The 21,603-nt window shown below is 54.5% G+C and overlaps 1 protein-coding gene across 1 annotated transcript in view; it reads right to left on the reverse strand.

The window, feature by feature from the left end:
• Window positions 1-21,603, reverse strand: part of CRMP1 (collapsin response mediator protein 1) — a 46,636-nt gene that overhangs the window by 7,891 nt on the left and 17,142 nt on the right. The window contains exons 2-11 of the mRNA XM_007538416.3: window positions 20,679-20,767; window positions 17,952-18,136; window positions 14,093-14,257; window positions 12,553-12,614; window positions 10,169-10,249; window positions 9,440-9,508; window positions 8,783-8,903; window positions 6,155-6,311; window positions 4,260-4,401; window positions 2,131-2,301 (exon numbers count right to left, since the gene is read on the reverse strand). Of these exons, the coding sequence (XP_007538478.2) occupies window positions 2,131-2,301; window positions 4,260-4,401; window positions 6,155-6,311; window positions 8,783-8,903; window positions 9,440-9,508; window positions 10,169-10,249; window positions 12,553-12,614; window positions 14,093-14,257; window positions 17,952-18,136; window positions 20,679-20,767 (1,242 nt within the window). The remainder of the gene's footprint in view (window positions 1-2,130; window positions 2,302-4,259; window positions 4,402-6,154; window positions 6,312-8,782; window positions 8,904-9,439; window positions 9,509-10,168; window positions 10,250-12,552; window positions 12,615-14,092; window positions 14,258-17,951; window positions 18,137-20,678; window positions 20,768-21,603) is intronic.

Below are 21,603 nucleotides of genomic sequence, written 5' to 3' on the forward strand. Positions count from 1 at the left end.
GTTCCCTCCTGCCGTGAGCGTGGGCAGCCTCTCTTTTCCCTGCTTCCCCCTCACCTGAAACCAGAGTGTTTCCTTAGCTGCTCTCTGCCTTGACCCAGCTTTCTAGCCCTGGTCTCAACTCGGACACCATCTTCCCAGACAGTATTTTTCAACCGCTTCCATGTTAGCTACTGGGCTGAAGAACAGATCACTAAGACACAGGCTCCGTGGAACAGGCCTGAAACAGACTTCCGAGCTTCTTCCACACCAAGACCCCATTCCCATCTGCTCTAGTCCTACCTTTTGGTTCCTGTTTATTAAACAATTTGTTCTGCTTTATATCTTACTGCCTTCCAGCTGCCAAGTTGCAGATGCTGCCATGATGCCATCCTGACCTCCCTGGGCAGACGCCCTCATCCGTGTGTCCTGGAGCCTCCCCTCCCCAGAGCCCTGCCCCACTAGGGACAGACAGACACAGGCTGGGGGTGTGGATCCACCTGCCAACACCCATGTCCAGTGAAGAAGCAATGACAGAAGCCACAACTCCCACCTGCTGCTCCCCATAGAGAATTTTGGCCAGGGGTTAGGCAGTTAAGTGCAATACCACCAAGCACAAGGACCCAGGTTCAAGCCCCCAACCCCCATCTGCAGGGGGTTTCACTTCACAGGTGGTGAAACAGGTCTGCAGGTGTGTTTCTCCCTTACTCTCTCCCCTTACTCTCACAATTTTTCCCTGTTCTGTCAAAAAAAAAAAAAAAAAAAAAAAGTTTTATGGTCCATCCTCTCAGAGGGGGAGAAATATCAGGGTAAGATGACCAGAGGCAGGGCCCAGAGAAATCAGGGAAGGAAGCGCAGCAGTAGTAGCAAGTGTAAGTGTGACTTACAGAGGAAGAGAAGGCAGGACCATAGGAAAATGGGCAAGGGAGGGCGACGTGTGTGTGTGTGTGTGTGTGTGTGTGTGTGTGTGTGTGTGTGTGCGTGTGTGTGTTTGTGGAAATAATAGCCCATCTGTGACATCTGTGACCTTGGGGACCCACTGCAGTTTGCAATAGAGGGAATGGGGACACAGAACTCTGGTGGTGGCGATCGTGTGGAATTACACCCCTGGAATTATACCACTGCTATCTGATGATTTTCTATCAATATTAAATCACTAATAAAAATATTACAAAGCTTCTTTCTGGAGACAATGAAAATATCAACACAGGAAGTGCTCCCCAAAGCTGGCTGAAAAGGATCTCTGCTTGTTGGAAATGGCTGAGAGGAGGAGGGGAATGGACCGCCCACAGACGGATGAGCAGGCACGGCATGGCCCGCTGATCCAATGGAGCACTACTCGGCCAGGAAAAAGGGAGCGTCTGCCATGGGCAGCAGAACGGAAAAATCCAGAGAGAATGATTATGGAAAGTGAGATGAATCAGGAAGACAAATGTGGAGGAAATGACATGGGAATATACAGACAAGAGAAAAGTCAGCCAGGGGACAGTGAGAACAGGCCTAAGGGGGTGTGGCTGAAGGAGAGAGTGATATATACATAACAGAGAGAGAGGAGGAGGAGGAGGGAGGGGGAGGAAACAGGCGGTGGCTCACCTGGTTGAGCACACATGTCACAGTGCACAAGGATCCGGGTTCAAGACCCTGGTCCCGCCTGTAGGGGGGAAGCTTCACGAGTGGTGAAGCAGGCCTGCAGGTGTCTCTCTGTCTCTCTCCCTATCACCCCCTCCCCTCTCAATTTCTCTCTGTGTCTATCCAATATTAAGTCAATAAAATTATTTTTTTTTAAAAGGGGAGGAAGAGGAGGAGAGGGAGAACAGGAAAGAAGGAGGAATGGGGCAGGGACAGAAGAGGGAGGACCCACAGAAGCCCGCGAGCAGCTCTGGTCCCAGCCTTCCATCTGTTCGGAGGAGAAACATGGATGACTAAGGCAGGTCTGCTCCCAGAGTGCCCACAAAGCCAGAGCACCCGGGAGGAGGGGGAGGAGGGGACCAGGAAGAGGAAGAAGAGAAAGAGGAGAGGGAAGAGGAGGAGGAAGCAGAGGGAGAGGAGAAGGAAGAAAAAGAGAAGGAAAAGGAGGAAGGAGAAGTCCAAATGAAGAGGTGGAGGGAGAGGAGGAGGAAGGGGAGGCGGGGAGGGGGCGCCGGGGGCACTCACCGACTTGTGGCTCTTGGCCGTGATGGTCTTCACGCGGTCAGGGTCCCAGATGACCACATCGGCATCTGAGCCCACGGCAATCCGTCCCTTCCGCGGATACAGGTTGAAGATCTTGGCGGCGTTGGTGCTGGTCACTGCCACAAACTGGTTCTCGTCCATCTTGCCGCTGGCCTGGAGGCAAGAGAGACGGCAGTGAGGGGGCGGGCAGGCCAGCCAGGGGCTCGCCACCGGGCTGTGGACGACAGTGCACCCAGGAGAGGAGCCGGGTTCGAGCCTCCAGCCAGAACCACATGGGAGAACCATGCACAGGGAGTACTTGACAATTGGTAGAGCACTCTGAAGACTCGTGTCTGAAGCTCCGACGTCTCAGGTTCAACCCCCGGCACCACCATCAGCCAGAGCTGAGCAGGGCTCTGGACTTTGTCTCTCATTAAAAAATAAAAATAAGTAAATAGATACTTAAGACATACCTAAAAGAAAGAGAACAGTCTGCTGGGGTGGACAGGTCGTGGTGCACCTGGCTAGAAGCACACAGCACTAAGGGCACAGACCCTGGCTCAGCACCCTCCCCGACTGCCCCCTGTAGGATGGACACTTCATGAGCAATGACGCAGGTCTGCAGGTGTCTCTCCCCCCCCCCAATTTCACTCTGTCCTATCCAAAAAATGGAAACAATAGTCGCCAGGAGCAATGGAGCAATGGATTCCTAGTGCCAGCACCAAGCCCCAGTGATAACCCTGGAGGCAAAAAAAAAAAAAAAAAGCAGATATAATGACAAAAAAAGGCACAAAAACCCCCGACAGGAGGAAGATAACAGAGAAAGACAGGGAACTTCCTCCTCTCCGCAGCTGAGAGCAGACCCCTGCAAGGTGACTGGGGCAGGAGTGGAGGGAGCGGAGTGGCGGTGACATCCACTCTACGGCCATGAGGTCAGCTCATCAGTGTCCTGGGGGTCGGTCATGTGACACGAGGGAAGAGGCCCTGGGGCTTCCTGGAGGCATCACGGAGCCTCTGCACCCGACCCAACACACACACAAGCACACAGGTATGCATATACTCACACACACAGTTGCCTTCACACATATGCAATAAAACCCGACTTCAAAACATGAACTACTGGCTAGAGACAAGTCTGGGGGAACTTATCAACCAAAGAAGTGATTACAGAAGTCAGATCTATTTCCTCCAGCACCCCAAGAAGAATTTTAATCCAAATTCACAAAGAAGAAAATATTAGGAGACGACAACCAGAGGACCTGAAGCCCTAAAGAGTTGGGATGTGGTCACTTTGTTCTGTGTTATCACGTTTCCTCCTGTGAGTGGGGAAGAACTCGCAGGTAGCACTTGGGAAGTAGGAAGGAAACCAGGAAGTTGTCATAAGTGTGGGCGTGGCTTAGAAGAAGGCGGAGCCTTAGGCCTGTATAAAAGTCAGTTGCCTTTCCAATCTCTTTCTTTTTTTTAGGTTACGTTACAGCATTGCATCTGATAGTGGGAAGTAGGCCCTATTTTGCATATTTTTCACTTGGTTTTTGTGCTTTCGAGTTTTTTAAAAAATATTTATTTATTCCCTTCTGTTGCCTCTGTTTTATTGTTGTTGTTACTGATGTCATTGTTGGACAGGACAGAGAGAAATGGAGAGAGGAGGGAAGACAGAGAGGGGGAGAGAAAGACAGACACCTGCAGACCTGCTTCACCGTCTGGGAAGCGACTCCCCTGCAGGTGGGGAGCCGGGGGCTCGAACCGGGATCCTCATGCCGGTCCTGGTGCTTTGCGCCCCCTGCACTTAACCTGCTGCGCTACCGCCCGACTCCCCATTCTCTGTCTTTCTGTCTCTCTCTGTCTCTTACTGCCCACGTGTCCTGTAGCATGTAGGCTCTCATTTTACCCAAATAAAGCTTAAAATTCCTGAAAAGAAACAATTAGAACATAAAATGCAAATTGCAGCCAAACTGCCACCACCGCGGGCCACACTCTCCGGTGTCACCAGCATCTTGTGCCCCCGCCGGGCCCTTGGCTTCCGGCTCCAAGGATGGGCGACACAGCCACGCACAAGACGCAGAGCCAGGCAGGGGCTTCGAGAACGTTCCCGGGTGTGTGTGTGGGGGGGGGGGCACAGGCTGCTGTCTTACCACCGCCTTGTCCCAGACGACCGTCATCCGCTCCTCCACCCCGTTCACACCCTCGGGGATCAGGGTGAAGTCGTCCTTGCCCACGGCCTTCTGGGCGGTGCTGTAAGGACAGTGCGCACTGCCCGTGACCTGCAGGTCCCCACTGGGGGGACAGGAACAAAGTGGGGTTCAGGTCTGAGCTCAGGACATGGACAGACGCCACGGGAGACATCTATGCCTCCACGGACTGCCCAGGGCGTCACGTGTGAGCGGTGACACGGCCGGTCCTACGGTCCTCGGGGTCCTGATGGGGTGGGTGGTAAACAGGGGGAGGTGGGCATCCGGGGGCCCCTCACCGGGAAGAGGAGGGTCTGCCCGGGCTCTCCCACCCTCCAGTGCTCTGACCTGCCCGTCACCTCCCTCCCTGGTCGTTTTCTCTTCTGCACTTTTATTTTGTATTTCTGGAAATACCTCTGGGGCTGGTTTCACTGCTCCCAGAAGCCTTTTCTCATCTTTATATATATGAGAGAGAGAGAGAGAGAGAGAGAGAGGACACGCCTGCTGTCTGTTCTGGCCCCTGCCGGTGAGGGTCTGAGCTGGAGCGTCACACAGGGCCATGTGTGCCCTCCACCAGGTGTGTCACAGATCAGACCCCTCACTTTTTCCAGAGACAGAGAGAGACGGAGACAGAGACACAGGGAAAGACAGACAGACAGAGCAGGGGGTATTGGTCCTGTACAACAGGTAATCCATCTCTCAGACAGAGAGACAGGAGCTTGGGCCTCCTGATTGTTTGGGGAGGTGGGTGGGAGTGGGGGAGAGACACATAGAGAGAGAGACAGAGAGAGAAAGAGACAGAACGAGAGACAGAGAGAGGGCACACGCACAGAGCACCAGCTACCATACAATGTCACCTGGGCACACAAGCCAGTCCTGTCTCCCCAGCCCGGCACCCCTGCACCTGGGCCAGCCCCATCAACCCAGCCCTGCACCCCTGCACCGGGGCAAGCCTTCATCTACCCAGCCCTGCACCCCTGCACCGGGGCCAGCCCTCATCTCCCCAGCCCTGAACCCCTGCACCTGGGCCAGCCCTCATCTCCCCAGCCCTGCACCCCTGCACCTGGGCCAGCCCCATCAACCCAGCCCTGCACCCCTGCACCGGGGCAAGCCTTCATTTACCCAGCCCTGCACCCCTGCACCTGGGCCAGCCCTCATCTCCCCAGCCCTGAACCCCTGCACCTGGGCCAGCCCTCATCTCCCCAGCCCTGCACCCCTGCACCTGGGCCAGCCCCATCAACCCAGCCCTGCACCCCTGCACAGGGGCAAGCCTTCATTTACCCAGCCCTGCACCCCTGCACCTGGGCCAGCCCCATCAACCCAGCCCTGTCCCCTACACCTGGGCCAGCCCTCATGTCCCCAGCCCTGCACCCCTGCACCAAGGCCAGCCCTCATCTCCCCAGCTCTGCACCCCTGCACCTGGGCCAGCCCTCATCTCCCCAGCATGGCACCCCTGCACCTGGGCCAGCCCTCATCTCCCCAGCCCTGCACCCCTGCACCTGGGCCAGCCCAATCAACTCAGCCCTGTCCTCTGCACCTGGGCCAGCCCTCATCTCCCCAGCCCGGCACCCCTGCACCTGGGCCAGCCCTCATCTCCCCAGCCCAGCACCCCTACACCTGGGCCAGCCCTCATCTCCCCAGTCCTGCAACCCTGCACCTGGACCAGCCCTCATCTCCCCAACCCTGCACCCCTGCACCTGGGCCAGCCTCATCAACCCAGCCCTGCACCCCTGCACCTGGGCCAGCCCAATCAACTCAGCCCTGTCCTCTGCACCTGGGCCAGCCCTCATCTCCCCAGTCCTGCACCCCTGCACCTGGGCCAGCCTCATCAACCCAGCCCTGCACCCCAGGGCGCTCACCAGGCCAGCAGGGAGGTCAGGTAGTCAGGTGTGGTGGGGTCTGGGCTCAGAGGCGGGGAGGTGACGAAGGCCGCGGCCTTGGCCCAGTTCTTGCTCCAGTAGTGGGTGCCGTCTGTGCCCAGGCTGGCAGCGATGGGCTCACCAAACACCAGAGGCCCTGGGCAGACAGTCACGTGGGGTCACGGCAGTGGGCTGGCTGGGGGGGGCCTGCAAAGTGTGGGGGCCGGGGGTCTCTGGGCTCAGCCCCTCCATGCGGGCCTCAGCCGCCAGGTCTCAGTGCCCAGGCTACACTGCAGGCCCTGGGAAGGGACACTGCACTGGACAGCGGTCAGTACTGGGAGCTACCCTGCCAGACACTCTCCCCAAGGCTGACCCACCTGTCCATCCGTCCATCCATTCATCACTCATCCATCCATCCACCTGTCCATCCATCCACATTTCTACTCACCTATCCATCATCCACTCAGTCATTATCCGTCCATCCATCATCCATCCACACCATCTGTCAATATTTGCACTTATCCATCCACCTATCCATCCACTCATCAATCCATTCAGTCCAGCATGCACCTATCAATCCACCCTCTCATCCATCCACTCATCCATCCACTCATACATCCATGCACTCATACATACATACATATATCCACTCATCCACCCATCCATCCACTCATCCATCCATCCACTCATCTATCCACTTATCCATCCACTCATGCACCCATCCACTCATCCATCCATCCACCTTCCCACCCATCCATCCATCTATCCACTCATCTACCCATCTATCTAGTCACTCATCCACCCACCCACCCATCCATCCACCCACCCATGCACTCATTCACCCTCCCTCCCTCCCTCCCAGTGCACTGATCACCCACCATCCATCCACTCATCCATCCACTCATCCATCCATCCACTCATCCATCCATCCACTCATCCATCCACTCATGCATACATCCATACACTCATCCATTCATCCACTCATCCATCCATCCACTCATCCACTCATCCACCCACTCATCCATACACTCATCCATCCACTCATCCACCCACCATCCATCCATCCATCCACTCATCCATCCACTCATGCATACATCCATCCACTCATCCATCCATCCACTCATCCATCCACTCATGCATACATCCATACACTCATCCATTCATCCACTCATCCATCCATCCACTCATCCACTCATCCACCCACTCATCCATCCACTCATGCATACATCCATCCACTCATCCTTCCACTCATGCATACATCCATCCACTCATCCATCTATCCACTCATCCATCAACTCATCCATCCATCCATCCCACCACACATCTATCAGTCCACCCTCCCACCCACCCATCCATCCACTCATCCATCCATTCATCGATCCACCCATGCACTCATTCATCCACCCACCTGTCCAGACATCCATCCTTTCATCCATCCATCCATCCATCCATCCATCCATCCATCCATCCACCCATCCATCCACTCATCCATCCCACAGCCTCATATCCATCCACACAGGCTCTCATCCATCCACTGACCACACATCCTACATCCACTCACAGTCCATCCACCCATCACCCATCGCTCATCCATCCACCAACCTTCCCACCATATCTCCATCCACTCACTCACTCACTCACTCACTCACTCACTCATCCATCCATCCATCCACTCATTCATCAGTTCATTCATCCTATATCCAGTGGATCCATCCAAACATGCATTCACCATCCACGGACCATCCCTCCATCCTTTTGTCAATTCACTCACCTTACATCCACTTACCCATCCACCCATCATCCACCCATCACCCACCCATCATCCATCCATCCATCCATCCACCCATCACCCACCCATCATCCATCCATCATCCACCCATCATCCATCCATCCATCCATCCACCCATCACCCACCCATCATCCATCCATCATCCACCCATCATCCATCCATCCATCCATCCACCCATCACCCACCCATCATCCATCCATCATCCACCCATCATCCATCCATCCATCCACCCATCACCCACCCATCACCCATCCATCCATCCACCCATCATCCATCCATCACCCACCCATCATCCATCCATCCATCATCCATCCACCCATCACTCACCCATCATCCATCCATCATCCACCCATCATCCATCCACCCATCATCCATCCATCCATCATCCATCCACCCATCACCCACCCATCACCCATCCATCCATCATCCATCCATCCATCACCCACCCATCATCCATCCATCCATCCACCCATCCATCCACCCATCATCCAGCCAGCCAACTCAACTGCATCCATCAAAATGCATCAAACTCCTTCCAACCATATTTCATGCACCTATCTGTCCATCCTTCATCTGTCTGTCTGTCTAGCCATATGTCTGTGTGCCTATCATCTACCCATCTACCTACCTATCATCTGTCTTATCATTTGTCCACCGATTATCTATCTATCCCTCTGTCTACCATCTAACCATCGCTCACCAACTCATCCACCCTACATCCACCCACCGCCCATCCTTCACCTGGCCATGCAGGCCCTGGCCCTGACCCGCACACCACCCCGGAGTCGCCCACCTCTCCTCCTGGCCCCTGACCCCCGCGCCACCCCCGTGCCACCCACCTCTCTTCCTGGCCAGGGTGATGATGTCGGCCGCACTCTTACTCATCACCTTGGTGATGTACACGGGGCAGTTGATCCTGCTGGCGATAGTGACCGCCCGGAACACGGCCTCAGCCTCCAGCTGGACAGGCAACAAGCCAGGGGTCACTCGAGGGGCATGGGGGGGGTGGGAGCCACCACCCTGCCGGGGACCTCAGGGCCACCCACCCCCCGGGCGAGTCCCTTAAGGAAGCGTGGCCCCAAGAGAGACCCACTCTGTTGGCGCACGTGCAAGTCTGTCACCCCGTCCTGTGACATGCCCCCGAGTGGCCCTGCTCACGGCTGGCACCTGAGTATCTGAGCCCCACGCCACCTGCTGGGCCCCTCCACGGTCATGGCACCTGTGTCAGGGCCCCAGGACACTGTCGTCATGTCGGCCTCCAACTCCAGAGGGGACAGGAATCAGGGGCTGGGCCAGGGCCCCGCAAGCCCCCTGGAGCGGGGAGGACTCTGACCCCGTGTCTGCTGTCACCCCACTTGACGAGGGCATCAGAGGGCATCTGTCCGCCCGTCTGGCTCTGTCTCCCATCCCCCCGAGGGTCACTGTGCTGGGCGCCGTGTGTGGACAGTGGGGCCGGGGGATTCTGTGGGGCTGCCAGGCCCGCACGGGCGTCTTACCTCCTCGGGCCTGCTCAGGGCGTGGCCCTCGGGCCCCGTGATGCCCATGGCCAAGATGCGCTTCTGCTCCTGCAAACGGAGGATGGGGCGGCGGTCAGTGGCTGTGGCTCAGAGAGGCAGGGCATGGCCGGGGCCGGGGCAGAGGGGGCTGCGGGAGCCAGACTTGGGGGGTCTGAGGGGCAAGCCAGAGCCCCTCCCTGCTCCCCTCTGCAGTCCCAGATGTCTACACCCACCCACATCATTTTTGTTTAATATTTTTTATTCTTTATTTACTCACCACTGGATAGAGACAAAGAGAAATTGAGAGGGAAGGAGGAGATGGAGAGGGAGAGAGACAGAGAGACACCTGCAGCCCTGCTTCACCACTTGTGAAGCTTTCCCCCTGCAGGTGGGGACCTGGGGCTTGAACCTGGGTCCTTGGGCACTGTGATGTGTGTGCTCAACCAGGTGAGACACCACTCTCTCTTTATGGAAGATTTATTTTGAAGGAGATAGAGATGGAGAGATAAAGACAGAGGACTCAGAACACTGTTCTGGCCTATGTGCATTGGTGACCAAACCAAATTCAGGCCCCCAGGCCCTGGAAGCCCCCATCAGACAGCCCAGCCGGGGGCAGTCTTGGGCCCTGGGGCGTGGGACCCGCTGTCCTGTTCTGGGGGTGCTCCATGAACCCGCCCCTCACTGCCTGGTGCCCCGCCCCATCACAGGTGCAGGCGGGGAGGGACTCACCTGAGCTATCAAGTCCCCGTTCTCTGCGTGCACCAGGATCACCGCACCCAGCCCCTTAAGGAAGGTGAAGGCTTCGTAGAGCTGGGGGGGGGGTAGAGAAAACATCAGTCATGAGCACGTGCTCATATGCTCTTCTGTGCCTCCCCACCCTGCAGGAGCCACCCGGATGAAGACGTTGATTAAGGAGTATCCAGTCGGTGGAATACTACTCTGCCAGGAAAAAGGTGGGTGACCCTGGAGGTGGATTTTTGTTAATAAATTAATTGAAGAGGTGAAGGAGAAGGACCAGATGGTTTCCCTCACAGTGGACTCTAGATACAAAAGCAAATAAACTTGCAAAGATTGAAAAATAAAAAGACAGGGTTGAGAGAGAGAGAGCAGAGTGCTTCTGTCAAAGACTCTCCAGCCTGAGGCTCTGAGGTCCCAGGTTCAATCCCCAGCACCACCATCAGTCACAGGAAACAGGGCCCTAGTGTCTGCCTCTCTCTTTCAGTAAGGAATTAAGGGATGAATTAATTATACAGGGAGAGACGATGTCAGGCTGAGGAGACAGCACAATGGTTCTTCGAATGACTCTCCTGCCGAGGTCCTAGCACCACCAGAAGCCAGAGCTGAGCAGTGCTCTGTTGTCTTTAAAGAATAAATGAATGAGAAAGTTTATAAAACATATCTGGAGGGGGTCGGGCGGTAGTGCAGCGGGTTAAGCCTACGTGGCGCAAAGCGCAAGAACCGGCATAAGGATCCTGGTTCGAGCCCCCGGCTCCTCACCTGCAGGGGAGTCGCTTCCCAGGCGGTGAAGCAGGTCTGCAGGTGTCTGTCTTTCTCTCCCCCTCTCTGTCTTCCCCTCCTCTCTCCATTTCTCTCTGTCCTACCCAACAACGACATCAATAATGACAACAACAATAATAACTACAACAAGGCCACAACAACAAGGGCAACAAAAGGGGAAAGAAATGGCCTCTAGGAGCAGTGGATTCATGGTGTAGGCACTGAGCCCCAGCAATAACCCTGGAGGCAAAATATATATAACTGGATGAGGAGACAGGATCATGGCTATGAAAAAGACTCTCCTGCCTGAGCTTCCAAGGTCCCAGGTTCAAACCCCAGCACCATAATCATCCAGAGCTAAGCAGGGCTCTGATCTATGTCTCTCTTGCATTAAAACAGGTAAAGAAATGATAAAAAGGGGGGTTGGGTGGTAGCACAGCGGGTTAAACACACGTGGTGCAAAGTGCAAGGACCGGCTCCCCACCTGCAGGGGAGTCGCTTCCCAGGCGGTGAAGCAGGTCTGCAGGTGTCTATCTTTCTCTCCCCCCTCTGTCTTCCCCTCCTCTCTCCATGTCTCTCTGTCCTATCCAACAACGATGACATCAACAACAGTAATAACTACAACAAGGCTACAACAACAAGGGCAACAAATGGGGGGAAAGTGGCCTCCAGGAGCAGTGGATTCGTGGTGCAGGCACCGAGCCCCATTGATAACCCTGGAGGAAAAAAAAATAATAATAAAATAAAAAAATAAAAAGAATTATTAAAGAGAGCAAGAAGTAGGAGAGGACTGGGGACACAGCAAGGAGTCCTACAACAGCCTCTCCCGCCTGAGGCTCTGGGAAATAATAATAATAATAATAATAATAATAATAATAATAATAATAATAATGGCTCTGCACACAGACTCTCCTGCCTGAGGCTCTGAGGCCCCGGGTTCCATCCCCAGCACACCAGCAGCCAGGGCTCAGCAGGGTTCTGGGGTAATAATAATAATAATAATGGCTCTGCACACAGACTCTCCTGCCTGAGGCTCTGAGGCCCCGGGTTCCATCCCCAGCACTACCAGCAGCCAGGGCTCAGCAGGGTTCTGGGGTAATAATAATAATAATAATGGCTCTGCACACAGACTCTCCTGTCTGAGGCTCTGAGGCCCCGGGTTCCATCCCCAGCACACCAGCAGCCAGGGCTCAGCAGGGTTCTGGGGTAATAATAATAATAATAATAATAATGGTTCTGCACACAGACTCTCCTGCCTGAGGCTCTGAGGCCCCAGGTTCCATCCCCAGCACCACCAGCAGCCAGGGCGCAGCAGGGCTCTGGAGAAATAATAATAATAATAATAATAATAATAATGGTTCTGCACACAGACTCTCCTGCCTGAGGCTCTGAGGCCCCAGGTTCCATCCCCAGCACCACCAGCAGCCAGGGCGCAGCAGGGCTCTGGGATAAATAAAAAACTAAATAAATGGAAAAACCAAATTCACAGAGTGACTGGGCTGTGTCATGGCCTGTGAGCACAGCAGTGGGGGTAAAGTCACCCCCTCGCCAGAGCCCCTGAAGCCCCCGGAGCCGAGACCGGGGAGGCTGCGGCCGCCCGCCTGGCAGGGACCCACCTGGCTGTCGGTCATCTGGTAGAGGTCCTTGTAGGCCATGTAGACTTGGAAGGAGTTGACGCCTGTGGGGACAAGGGGCGTGGACGGCGGTCAGTCGGGGAGAAGGGCTCTCAGGGAAACAGCTGGTCAGCGGGTCACCCGGCCAGCACAGACCCCCGGGAGACACGGTGACACGGTGCAGCAGGGGCCGGGGGGCTGGCTCAAGGGGGCTCCACTCTGCTGCTCAGGTTTGAGCCCTGGCATCCCATGGAAGGCGCTTCGGCACCAGGAGAAGCTCTGGTGCTGTGATGTCTCCCTGCGTCTACTTGAATGGGGGTGAGGGGTGGGGGGCAAGTCAGCCCTGGGATTGACGGTGGGATTGTATACAAAAGACCCCCGGTGTGCAAAAAAAATGAATGAATGAATAAAAATAAGAAAGGAAGGGGGCCAGGCGGTGGCACACCTGGTTAAGCACACATAGTACTAAGCTCAAGGACCCATCCAAAGATCTTGGTTCAAGGCCCAGGCTCCCCAACTGCGGGGGGGGGGGGGGGAGGCTTCAGAAGTGGTGAAGCAGGTCCCTGGCTTTATTCTGTCCTCTCTGCTCTGCTCACCATCTGCACCGTGCGGAAGGGACCCCTCGTGTGAGCACCAAGGTAGGAACAGGGGGACAGAGACATGGTTCCCGGCCTCCTAAAACCTGGGGATTAAAAAGTAGCTCAGACAGACAGACAGACAGACAGTGCCTGGAATCCAGGAGCAGTGGGGAAGGTGACCTGGCAAAACCCTAAGAAGCCACCTTGAGCATTTAAGGAAGGGAAGGGAGATGGGAGAAGGGGGACAGCTGAGCTGGGAGGCGCTGCACAGGCGAGGGGTGCGGGAGAAAAGGCACCCCTAGTGGCGGTGAGGGGAACGGCAGGAGCGGAGCCTGGCTGTGGGGAGAGAGAGAGAGAGAGAGAGAGAGAGAGAGAGAGAGAGAGAGGGTTCCCAGGTGCTCAGCTGAGCTCAAGTGGGGATAGGAGGGTAAGGCTAGGACAGAGACAGCCTTGCATGCCAGGCTGGAGAAAATGGCTTCAGGGGGTGGGCAGTGGCACACCTGGTTAAGCACACATAGTACTAAGCACAAGGACCTGCACAAGAATCAGGGTTGAAGCCTCCGTCTCCCGCTGCTGCAGGAGGAAAGCTTCACAAGCAGTGAATCAAGTCTGCAGGTCTCTCTCTATCTCCTCTCCTCTCTCAATTTCTCTCAGTTCTATCCAATAAAATGGAAAAAAATGGCCTCCAGGAGCAGTGGATTTGTAGTGCCCGCACCAAGCCCCAGTGATAACCCTGGAGGCAACAGAGAGAGAGAGAGACGGAGATGGGCAGAGAAGGGGAGCAGGTTTACCTCCAAAAATCCAAAGTCCAAAGGAGAAGAGGACAGGCTTACCAGCGAGGACGCCAACCACCTCCTAAGCCAGTGCCCAGGGCTCAAGGCAGGTGCAAAGGCAGCCATACCCTCCCACACACACACCCAGTCGGCGGAGAGCCAGGGGCACCGGGCGCCTGGGCTCTGACTGACCTTTGTCCTGCACCAGAACCTCCAGCTCTTCCCGGACGCCGTCGCTCCAGCTTGTGATGTCCACGTGGAGGGAGTAGTCACAGCAGGACTTGCTGTCGGCAGCTTCGTGCCATTTCTCAAAGGCGGCCAGCAAGCTGGAGCCAGGCTCCGGGACCACGTGGTCAACTGGGACAGAAAGACAGGTGTCAGGGTGCAAGGTGCTGAGGACTCGGGGTGTCCTGATGGTAGATTCTTTGCTGTCAGAACAGCCGTCTCTGTTGTCACCATCACCATCACCAGATCAACTGTACTGCCATCATCCCATCACACTGGGCTCATCACAGTCATCCCTGTCCCACCATCACCATCTCCATCACCATCACAATGGCCTCATCACAGTCATCACCATCACCACCATCACCACCATCCCCACCACCATCACCATCACCATCATCACCACCATCACCATCACCACCACCATCACACTGGCCTCATCACAGTCATCACCATCACCACCATTACCACCACCCCCACCACCATCACCATCACCACCATCACCATCATCACCACCATCACACTGGCCTCATCACAGTCATCACTATCACCACCACCATCACACTGGCCTCATCACAGTCATCACCATCACCACCATCACCATCACCACCACCACCACCATCAACATCATCATCACCACCATCACCACCACCATCAACACCATCACCATCACCACCAACATCATCATCACCACCGCCACCGCCATCACCATCATCAACACCATCACCATCCCACCATCACCAGCACCACCATCAACAACACCACCATCACCTTCACACTGGCCTCATCACAGTCATCCCACCAGCACCACCAACACCATCATCTCCACCTCATTCTCACCATCCCCACCATTACAGTCACCACCACCACTATCATCCCCATCATAACCTCCACCATCATACCATCAACACCATTACTCTCATCCCCACCATCAACTCATCAACACAATCCCCACCATCAACACATCCATCCCCACCATCAGTCACCATCACCATCATCCCCACCATCAACACAATCACCACAACCATCCCCACCATCAGTCACCATCACCACCATCCCCACCATCAACACAACCACCCCCACCATCAGTCACCATCAACACCATCATCATCATTCCCACAATTAACACATCAACAGAATCACCATAACCATCCCCATCATCAGTCACCATCACCACCATCCCCAACATCAGCACATAAACACAATCACCACAACCATCCCTACCATCAGTCACCATCCCCACCATCAACACAACCATCCCTATCATCAGTCACCATCAACACCATCACCTCCACCATAAACACCATCACCATCATCCCCACCATCAACACATCAACAGAATCACCATAACCATCACCATCATCAGTCACCATCACCACCATCCCCACCATCCCCATCATCCCCACCATCAACACATCAACAGAATCACCACAACCATCCCCACCATCAACACAACCATCCCCACCACCACCATCACTATCACCACTGTGACCAGTACAGTGTCATCACCACCACCACCACCACCATCAATATCCCAGTCAACATTATCACCTTCATCACCACCATCCTCTCCCTCTTTCTTCTCAGGTCACACTGTCAATATCACCACCATCGTTGCTTTTATTGTCACCATCACCACCCTTCCCCTCTGCACTCCCCCATCATCACAATCAACAACGTCATCACTTGTCACCATCGTCACCATAACTATCAACGGCGCTGCCCTCTCCAGTTTTCATCACCACCACTACTATTTTTTTTTTTTTATGTTTACCAGAGCCCAGCTCAGCTCTGGCTTATGGTGGTGCGAGGGATTAAACCTAAGGCCTTGGAGCCTCAGGCATGAGAGTCATTTTTACAACCATTACGCTGTCTCCCCAGCCTCACCAGCATTACTACTGTCATCTTAAGCCTGTCATCATCCTATCTGCATCAATCCTCATTATTACTTATCAGATATTTATGATGAGACCGGGTAGTTGGCACACCCAGTTAAGCACACATCTATCTCACCATGCTCAAAGACCCCGGTTCAAGCCCCCACTCTCCACCTGCAGGGGAGGACACTTCATGAGTGATGCAGCAGGGCTCCAGGTGTCCATCCTTCTCCTTCCCTCTCTCTCTCTCTCTGTCTCTCTCTCTCCCTTTCTCTCTCTCTCTTCCCCCACTCAGTTTCTCTCTGCCCTGCCAAATACGAATAAAGAAAGTAATGGCCACTGTAGTGACTTGTCATGTAGGCAGTGAGCTCCAGGGCCAACCCTGAGGGCCATCTACGCTAAAAGAAGAAAAGAGAAGATACTTATTATGTTTCAGACGGTGCCACAAAAGCTCCACATAAAGCATCTCATTTCCCTCACAACTCTCTCATGAGAGGGAACTCGACACCCCACTCTGCAGGGGAAGGAACCTGGAATCTCGAAGAGATTAAGCAGCTCAGCCCAGGCCACCAGACAAGGAGTAAACGGTGGGTAGACTTGCCCACACAGCTGCCATGGGAGGACACTCCACACCCGCAGGCTGCCTCCACTGGCACAAAGGCCAAGGGGAGCTCGGGCACAGAACCAGGGTCAACTTCACCAGGCCCCTTTTTAAAATATTTATTTATGGGATTGGGCAGTAGTGCAGCAGGTTAAGCGCACATGCCGGTCCTTGGCGCAAAGCCCAAGGACCGGCATGAGGATTCCGGTTCGAGCCCCCGGCTCCCCACCTGCAGGGGAGTCGCTTCACAGGCGGTGATGCAGGTCTGCAGGTGTCTGTCTTTCTCTCCCCTTCTCTGTCTTCCCCTCCTCTCTCCATTTCTCTCTGTCCTATCCAACAGCGACGACCACAGTAATAACTACAACAATAAAATGACAAAGGCAACAAAAGGGAAGAAAGAAAAAAGAAAGAAAGAAAGAAAGAAAGAAAGAAAGAAAGAAAGAAAGAAAGAAAGAAAGAAGGAGAAAAAAATATTTATGTATTTGCTCCAAGGTTATTGCTGGGCTTGGTGCCAGCACTCTAAGAATCTTTGTCCCCTTTCGTATTTACTTTTTTTTTTAAGTTCTCTCTACTTTGTATTAGGTAGAACAAAGAGAAACTGAGAGAGGAGAGGGAGATGGAGGTGACTGAGAGGGTCGGTGGTGGTGGTGGCGGCGCACCTGGTTGAGCACATGTTACAATGAACAAGGACTCAGGTTCAAGTCCCTGGTCCTCGCCTGCAGGGGAGAAGCTTTGTGAGTGGTGAAGCAGGGCTGCAGGTGTCTCTCTGTCCCTCTCCCTCTCTCTCACTCCCTATCGTCTCGATTTTTGGTTGTCTATGTCCAATAAATAAAGATAATTAAAAAATAATAATAAAGGGGCCGGGTGGTGGCACACCTGGTTGAACTACATGTTACAGTGCACAAGGTCCCGAGTTTGAGCCCCTGGACCCCACCTGCAGGGGGAAAGCTTCACAAGTGGTGAAGCAGGGCTGCAGGTGTCTCTTTCTCTCTCCCTGCTTCCTTCGATTCGATCCAATAAATAAAGATAATTTAAAAATTGTTTAATTTAAATTACCTTTAAATAAATGGATTATTAAATTAAATTACCTTTAAATAAATGGATTATTAACAAAAAAATAAAATATCTTCAACCAGGATCTCCTGCCCGGTGTCCCCAGCAGCATCTGCTGTCATGGCCAGACTTCTAGAAAGAGCCTCTACTCCTGATTCCGCCCACATTATCACGTCCAGGGACCCCCCCCGCCCTTTCCACACTTTCACCCACGGCGACCGGGTCTCCACGGACCTGAACCCCAGCAGTGGTGAAGGGGAGAGGCTCCCGCTGTCCCCAGCAGGGCTCCACTCACTGATCATGGTGGTGCCGCCCGCCAGGGCCGCCCGGGTTCCCTGGAAGAAGTCGTCAGCCGCCGTCATGCCCTGGGAGGGCTTGTGCAGGTACGTGTTGACATCCACCCCTCCGGGGATGACCATCCGCCCACTGGCCTCGATAGTCTTCACGCCGCCGGGGACAATCAGGTTCTCGCCTATTTGTCTGCAGACAGGCAACAGAGACGGTGTTTGGTTGGTCTAAGAGTGGATGGTGTGCAAGCCGGGCCCCCCTAGGATGCCTCACCAGCCTGGCTATCTGGGAAGGCTTCCAGGAGGAGGGAGGGCTGAGCTGAGCTGAGCTGAGCCCAACACAAGTGACCTCAGCAACTCCATCAAGTGACAGGGGTCCCCCAAACAGGTCATCACGCCAGAGAATCTCAAACACTGTTGGCAGCCATCTCTGACAGAGGGGTTGGGGGCCGGGCAGCGGTGCACCCAGTTAAGCACACAGTACCAAGCACAAGGACCTGGGCTCTGACCCCGGCCCTCCACCCGCAGGGGGTCTGCTTCATGAGCAGCGAAGCAGGTCCGCAGAGGTCTCTCTTTCCCCCTCTCTCTCCATCTCCCCTTCCCCCTCAATTTCGCTATGTCCAATATAACAAAAATTAGAAAGAAAAAAAAAAGGGAAAAATGGCTGCTGGGAGCAATGAGCTCCTAGTGCCTCTAAAAAGGGGGCGGGTCGGGGGCGGGGTGGTGTGGACCTGGCTGAGCAAGCAAGTTACAGTGAGCGAGGATCCAGGTTCAAGCTCCCAGTTCCCACGTGCAGGGGGGAAGCTCCAGGGCAGTGGGCCAGGGCTAGAGGGGTCTCTCTCTCTCTCTCTCTCTCTCTCCTCTCTCTCTCTCTCTCTCTCTCCTCTCTCTCTCTCCTCTCTCTCTCTCTCTCATCTCTCTCTCTCCTCTCTCTCTCCTCTCTCTCCTCTCTCTCTCTCTCCTCTCTCTCCTCTCTCTCTCCTCTCTCTCTCTCCTCTCTCTCTCTCTCATCTCTCTCTCTCCTCTCTCTCCTCTCTCTCTCCTCTCTCTCTCCTCTCTCTCTCTCTCTCCCTCTCTCTCTCTCCTCTCTCTCATCTCTCCTCTCTCTCCTCTCTCTCTCCTCTCTCTCCTCTCATCTCTCTCCTCTCTATCTCTCTCCTCTCTCTGTCTCTCTTCTCTCTCCTCTCCTCTCTCTCTCCTCTCTCTCTCTCCTCTCTCTCTCTCCTCTCTCTCTCTCCTCTCTCTCCTCTCTCTCTGTCTCTCTCTCTCTCCTCTCCTCTCTCTCTCCTCTCTCTCTCTCCTCTCTCTCTCTCCTCTCTCTCCTCTCATCTCTCTCCTCTCTCTCTCCTCTCTCTCCTCTCTCTCTCTCCTCTCTCTCTCCTCTCTCTCTCTCTCTCCCTCCCTCCCTCCGTACCTCCCTCCTTCCCTCCCATCTCGCCATCCCCTCTCCATTTCTCCCTGACTCTATCCAAAGTAAATCAATAAACTCTGTCCCGATTCAAGTCAGTGCCTGAAGCCACGTCCCCTCTGGGGGGCTATGAGTGCGTTCCCAAGAGAGCGCTGCCCTGACAGCTGGGGTCCTTGAAGGAGGCGCACCAGGAGCCCTGTGCAGGTGGACGCCAGGAGAAAGGCCCCACAGGGCGGCCCTGCAGGCCCTGCGCCAGGACTCGAGGCCAGGCGTCACAGCAGCGGTCAGGCTTGGACGCCCGGGGCGTGCCAGAGAGACAGTGAGAACTCTGTCCTGCCTCTCTCTCTCTTGCCTTTCTTTTTCTTTAATATTATTCACATTACATATAATTCACATTCTGAAGCTATTTTTTGTTGGTTCAAGTATTGGCAGAGCCAAGGCCTCACATGTGTGGTATTATCAGTGTCCTTTTTATATATATATATATATATATAATTTTTTAAGTATTTATTATTTATTCCCTTTTGTTGCCCTTGTCTTATTGTTGTTGTATTGATTGTTGTTGTTGATGTTGTCATTGTTGGATAGGACAGAGAGAGACATGGAGAGAGGAGGGGAAGACAGAGGGGGGGAGAGAAAGACAGACACCTGCAGACCTGCTTCACTGCCTGTGAAGCGACTCCCCTGCAGGTGGGGAGCCGGGGCTCGAACCGGGATCCTTACGCCGGTCCCTGCGCTTGACCCGCCGTGCTACTGCCTGACTCCCCTCTCTTGCCCTTCTGTCTGCTTCCTGAGGGACTGGGCCTAACAGAAGCCGTGACCACAATCACCCAGCAGACCTCACAGGTCTGATAACGGCCAGAGAGACTAAGCAAGGGACCCACCATGCAGACTCGGCCGTCTGGGCTTTGAGTCACCGCCATGAAGAGCCAGATCCGGCCCTGCAGATCCCATGGGGGTGGGAAGGGACGGCTCAGTTTGATGCCGCTTCCACGTCACCCCCCACACCTGCTGTAACTCCTAGCCCCACACCCAAACAAGCTCCTTGGTATTTAAAAACAAAAAACAAACAAACAAACAAAACTTCCCCAGTTGGATGACAATTAGCCCACGGAGACTCAGGAACGAGGGGGCGGGTCCCCTATGCCCCCTCCCAGATCTCTAGAGCATTCAGGGACTTCAGGAGCATCTCTGGGCCAGTCCAAGGACACGTCACCGTCATTCTGGGGCAGGACACCGGCCTTCGCCTCCCTGCGGCCCGCTCCCTCCCCTCCCTGCCAGGCAGCCCCAGGAGGCTGCGTCCTTAAGGCCCGGCCTGTTCACCCACTTTATGAGTCCGTCCTCCAGGTAGACGTCGGAGTAGAAGGACTGGTCATCGTTGATGATCCGTCCACCTTTGATGAGGAGCCGGTCACTCTGAAAAACCAAGCACACAGCATGTCACCAAGCTCAAGGACCCGGGTTCAAGCCCCGGTGCCCACCTGTAGGGGGGAAGCTTCATGAGTGGCGGAGCAGGGCTGCAGGGTCTCTCTGGCTCGCTCCCTCTCTACCTCCTCCTTCCCTCCCCATTTCCCCCCGTCCAATCAAATACAAGGAAAAGGGGGGGAGGAGAAAGAGAACAGAAAAATGGCCGTGGGAGGGATGGGTTCGTCCTGTAGACACTGAGCCCCAGCGATAGATACTGGAGGCAAAAAAAGAAAAGGAAAAAAAAAAGGTGGGTGTGGGGCCAGGTGGGTGTGCCCCTCGCTGAGCACACTTGTTGCCGGTGCAAGAACCTGGGGGTTCGAGCCCTGCTCCCACCTGCAGGGGGGACCTGCAGATCTCTCTCCCTCACTGTCACCCCTTTCCCTCTAGATTTGTCTCTAAAAATAAACATAATAGCGCAGCCGGTTAAGCGCACGTGGCTCAAAGCATAAGGACCGGCGTAAGGATCCCGGTTCGAGCCCCCGGCTTCCCATCTGCAGGGGAGTCGCTTCACAGGCGGTGAAGCAGGTCTGCAGGTGTCTGTCTTTCTCTCCCTCTCTCTGTCTTCCCCTCCTCTCTCCATGTCTCTCTGTCCTACCCAACAACGACGACATCAATAACAACAATAACAATAAAAATAAAACAAGGGCAACAAAAGGGAATAAATATTTTAAAAGTTAAATACATAAGCATAATAAAAAAATTAGATTAAATATTTTTAAAAGAGGTGGGGCAGGCAGTGGTGCACCTGGGTAAGTGCACGTGTTACAGGGCACAAGGACCCAGGT

The sequence above is a fragment of the Erinaceus europaeus genome, chromosome 3, assembly GCF_950295315.1.
Source record: "Erinaceus europaeus chromosome 3, mEriEur2.1, whole genome shotgun sequence".
Classification (NCBI taxonomy): domain Eukaryota; kingdom Metazoa; phylum Chordata; class Mammalia; order Eulipotyphla; family Erinaceidae; genus Erinaceus; species Erinaceus europaeus.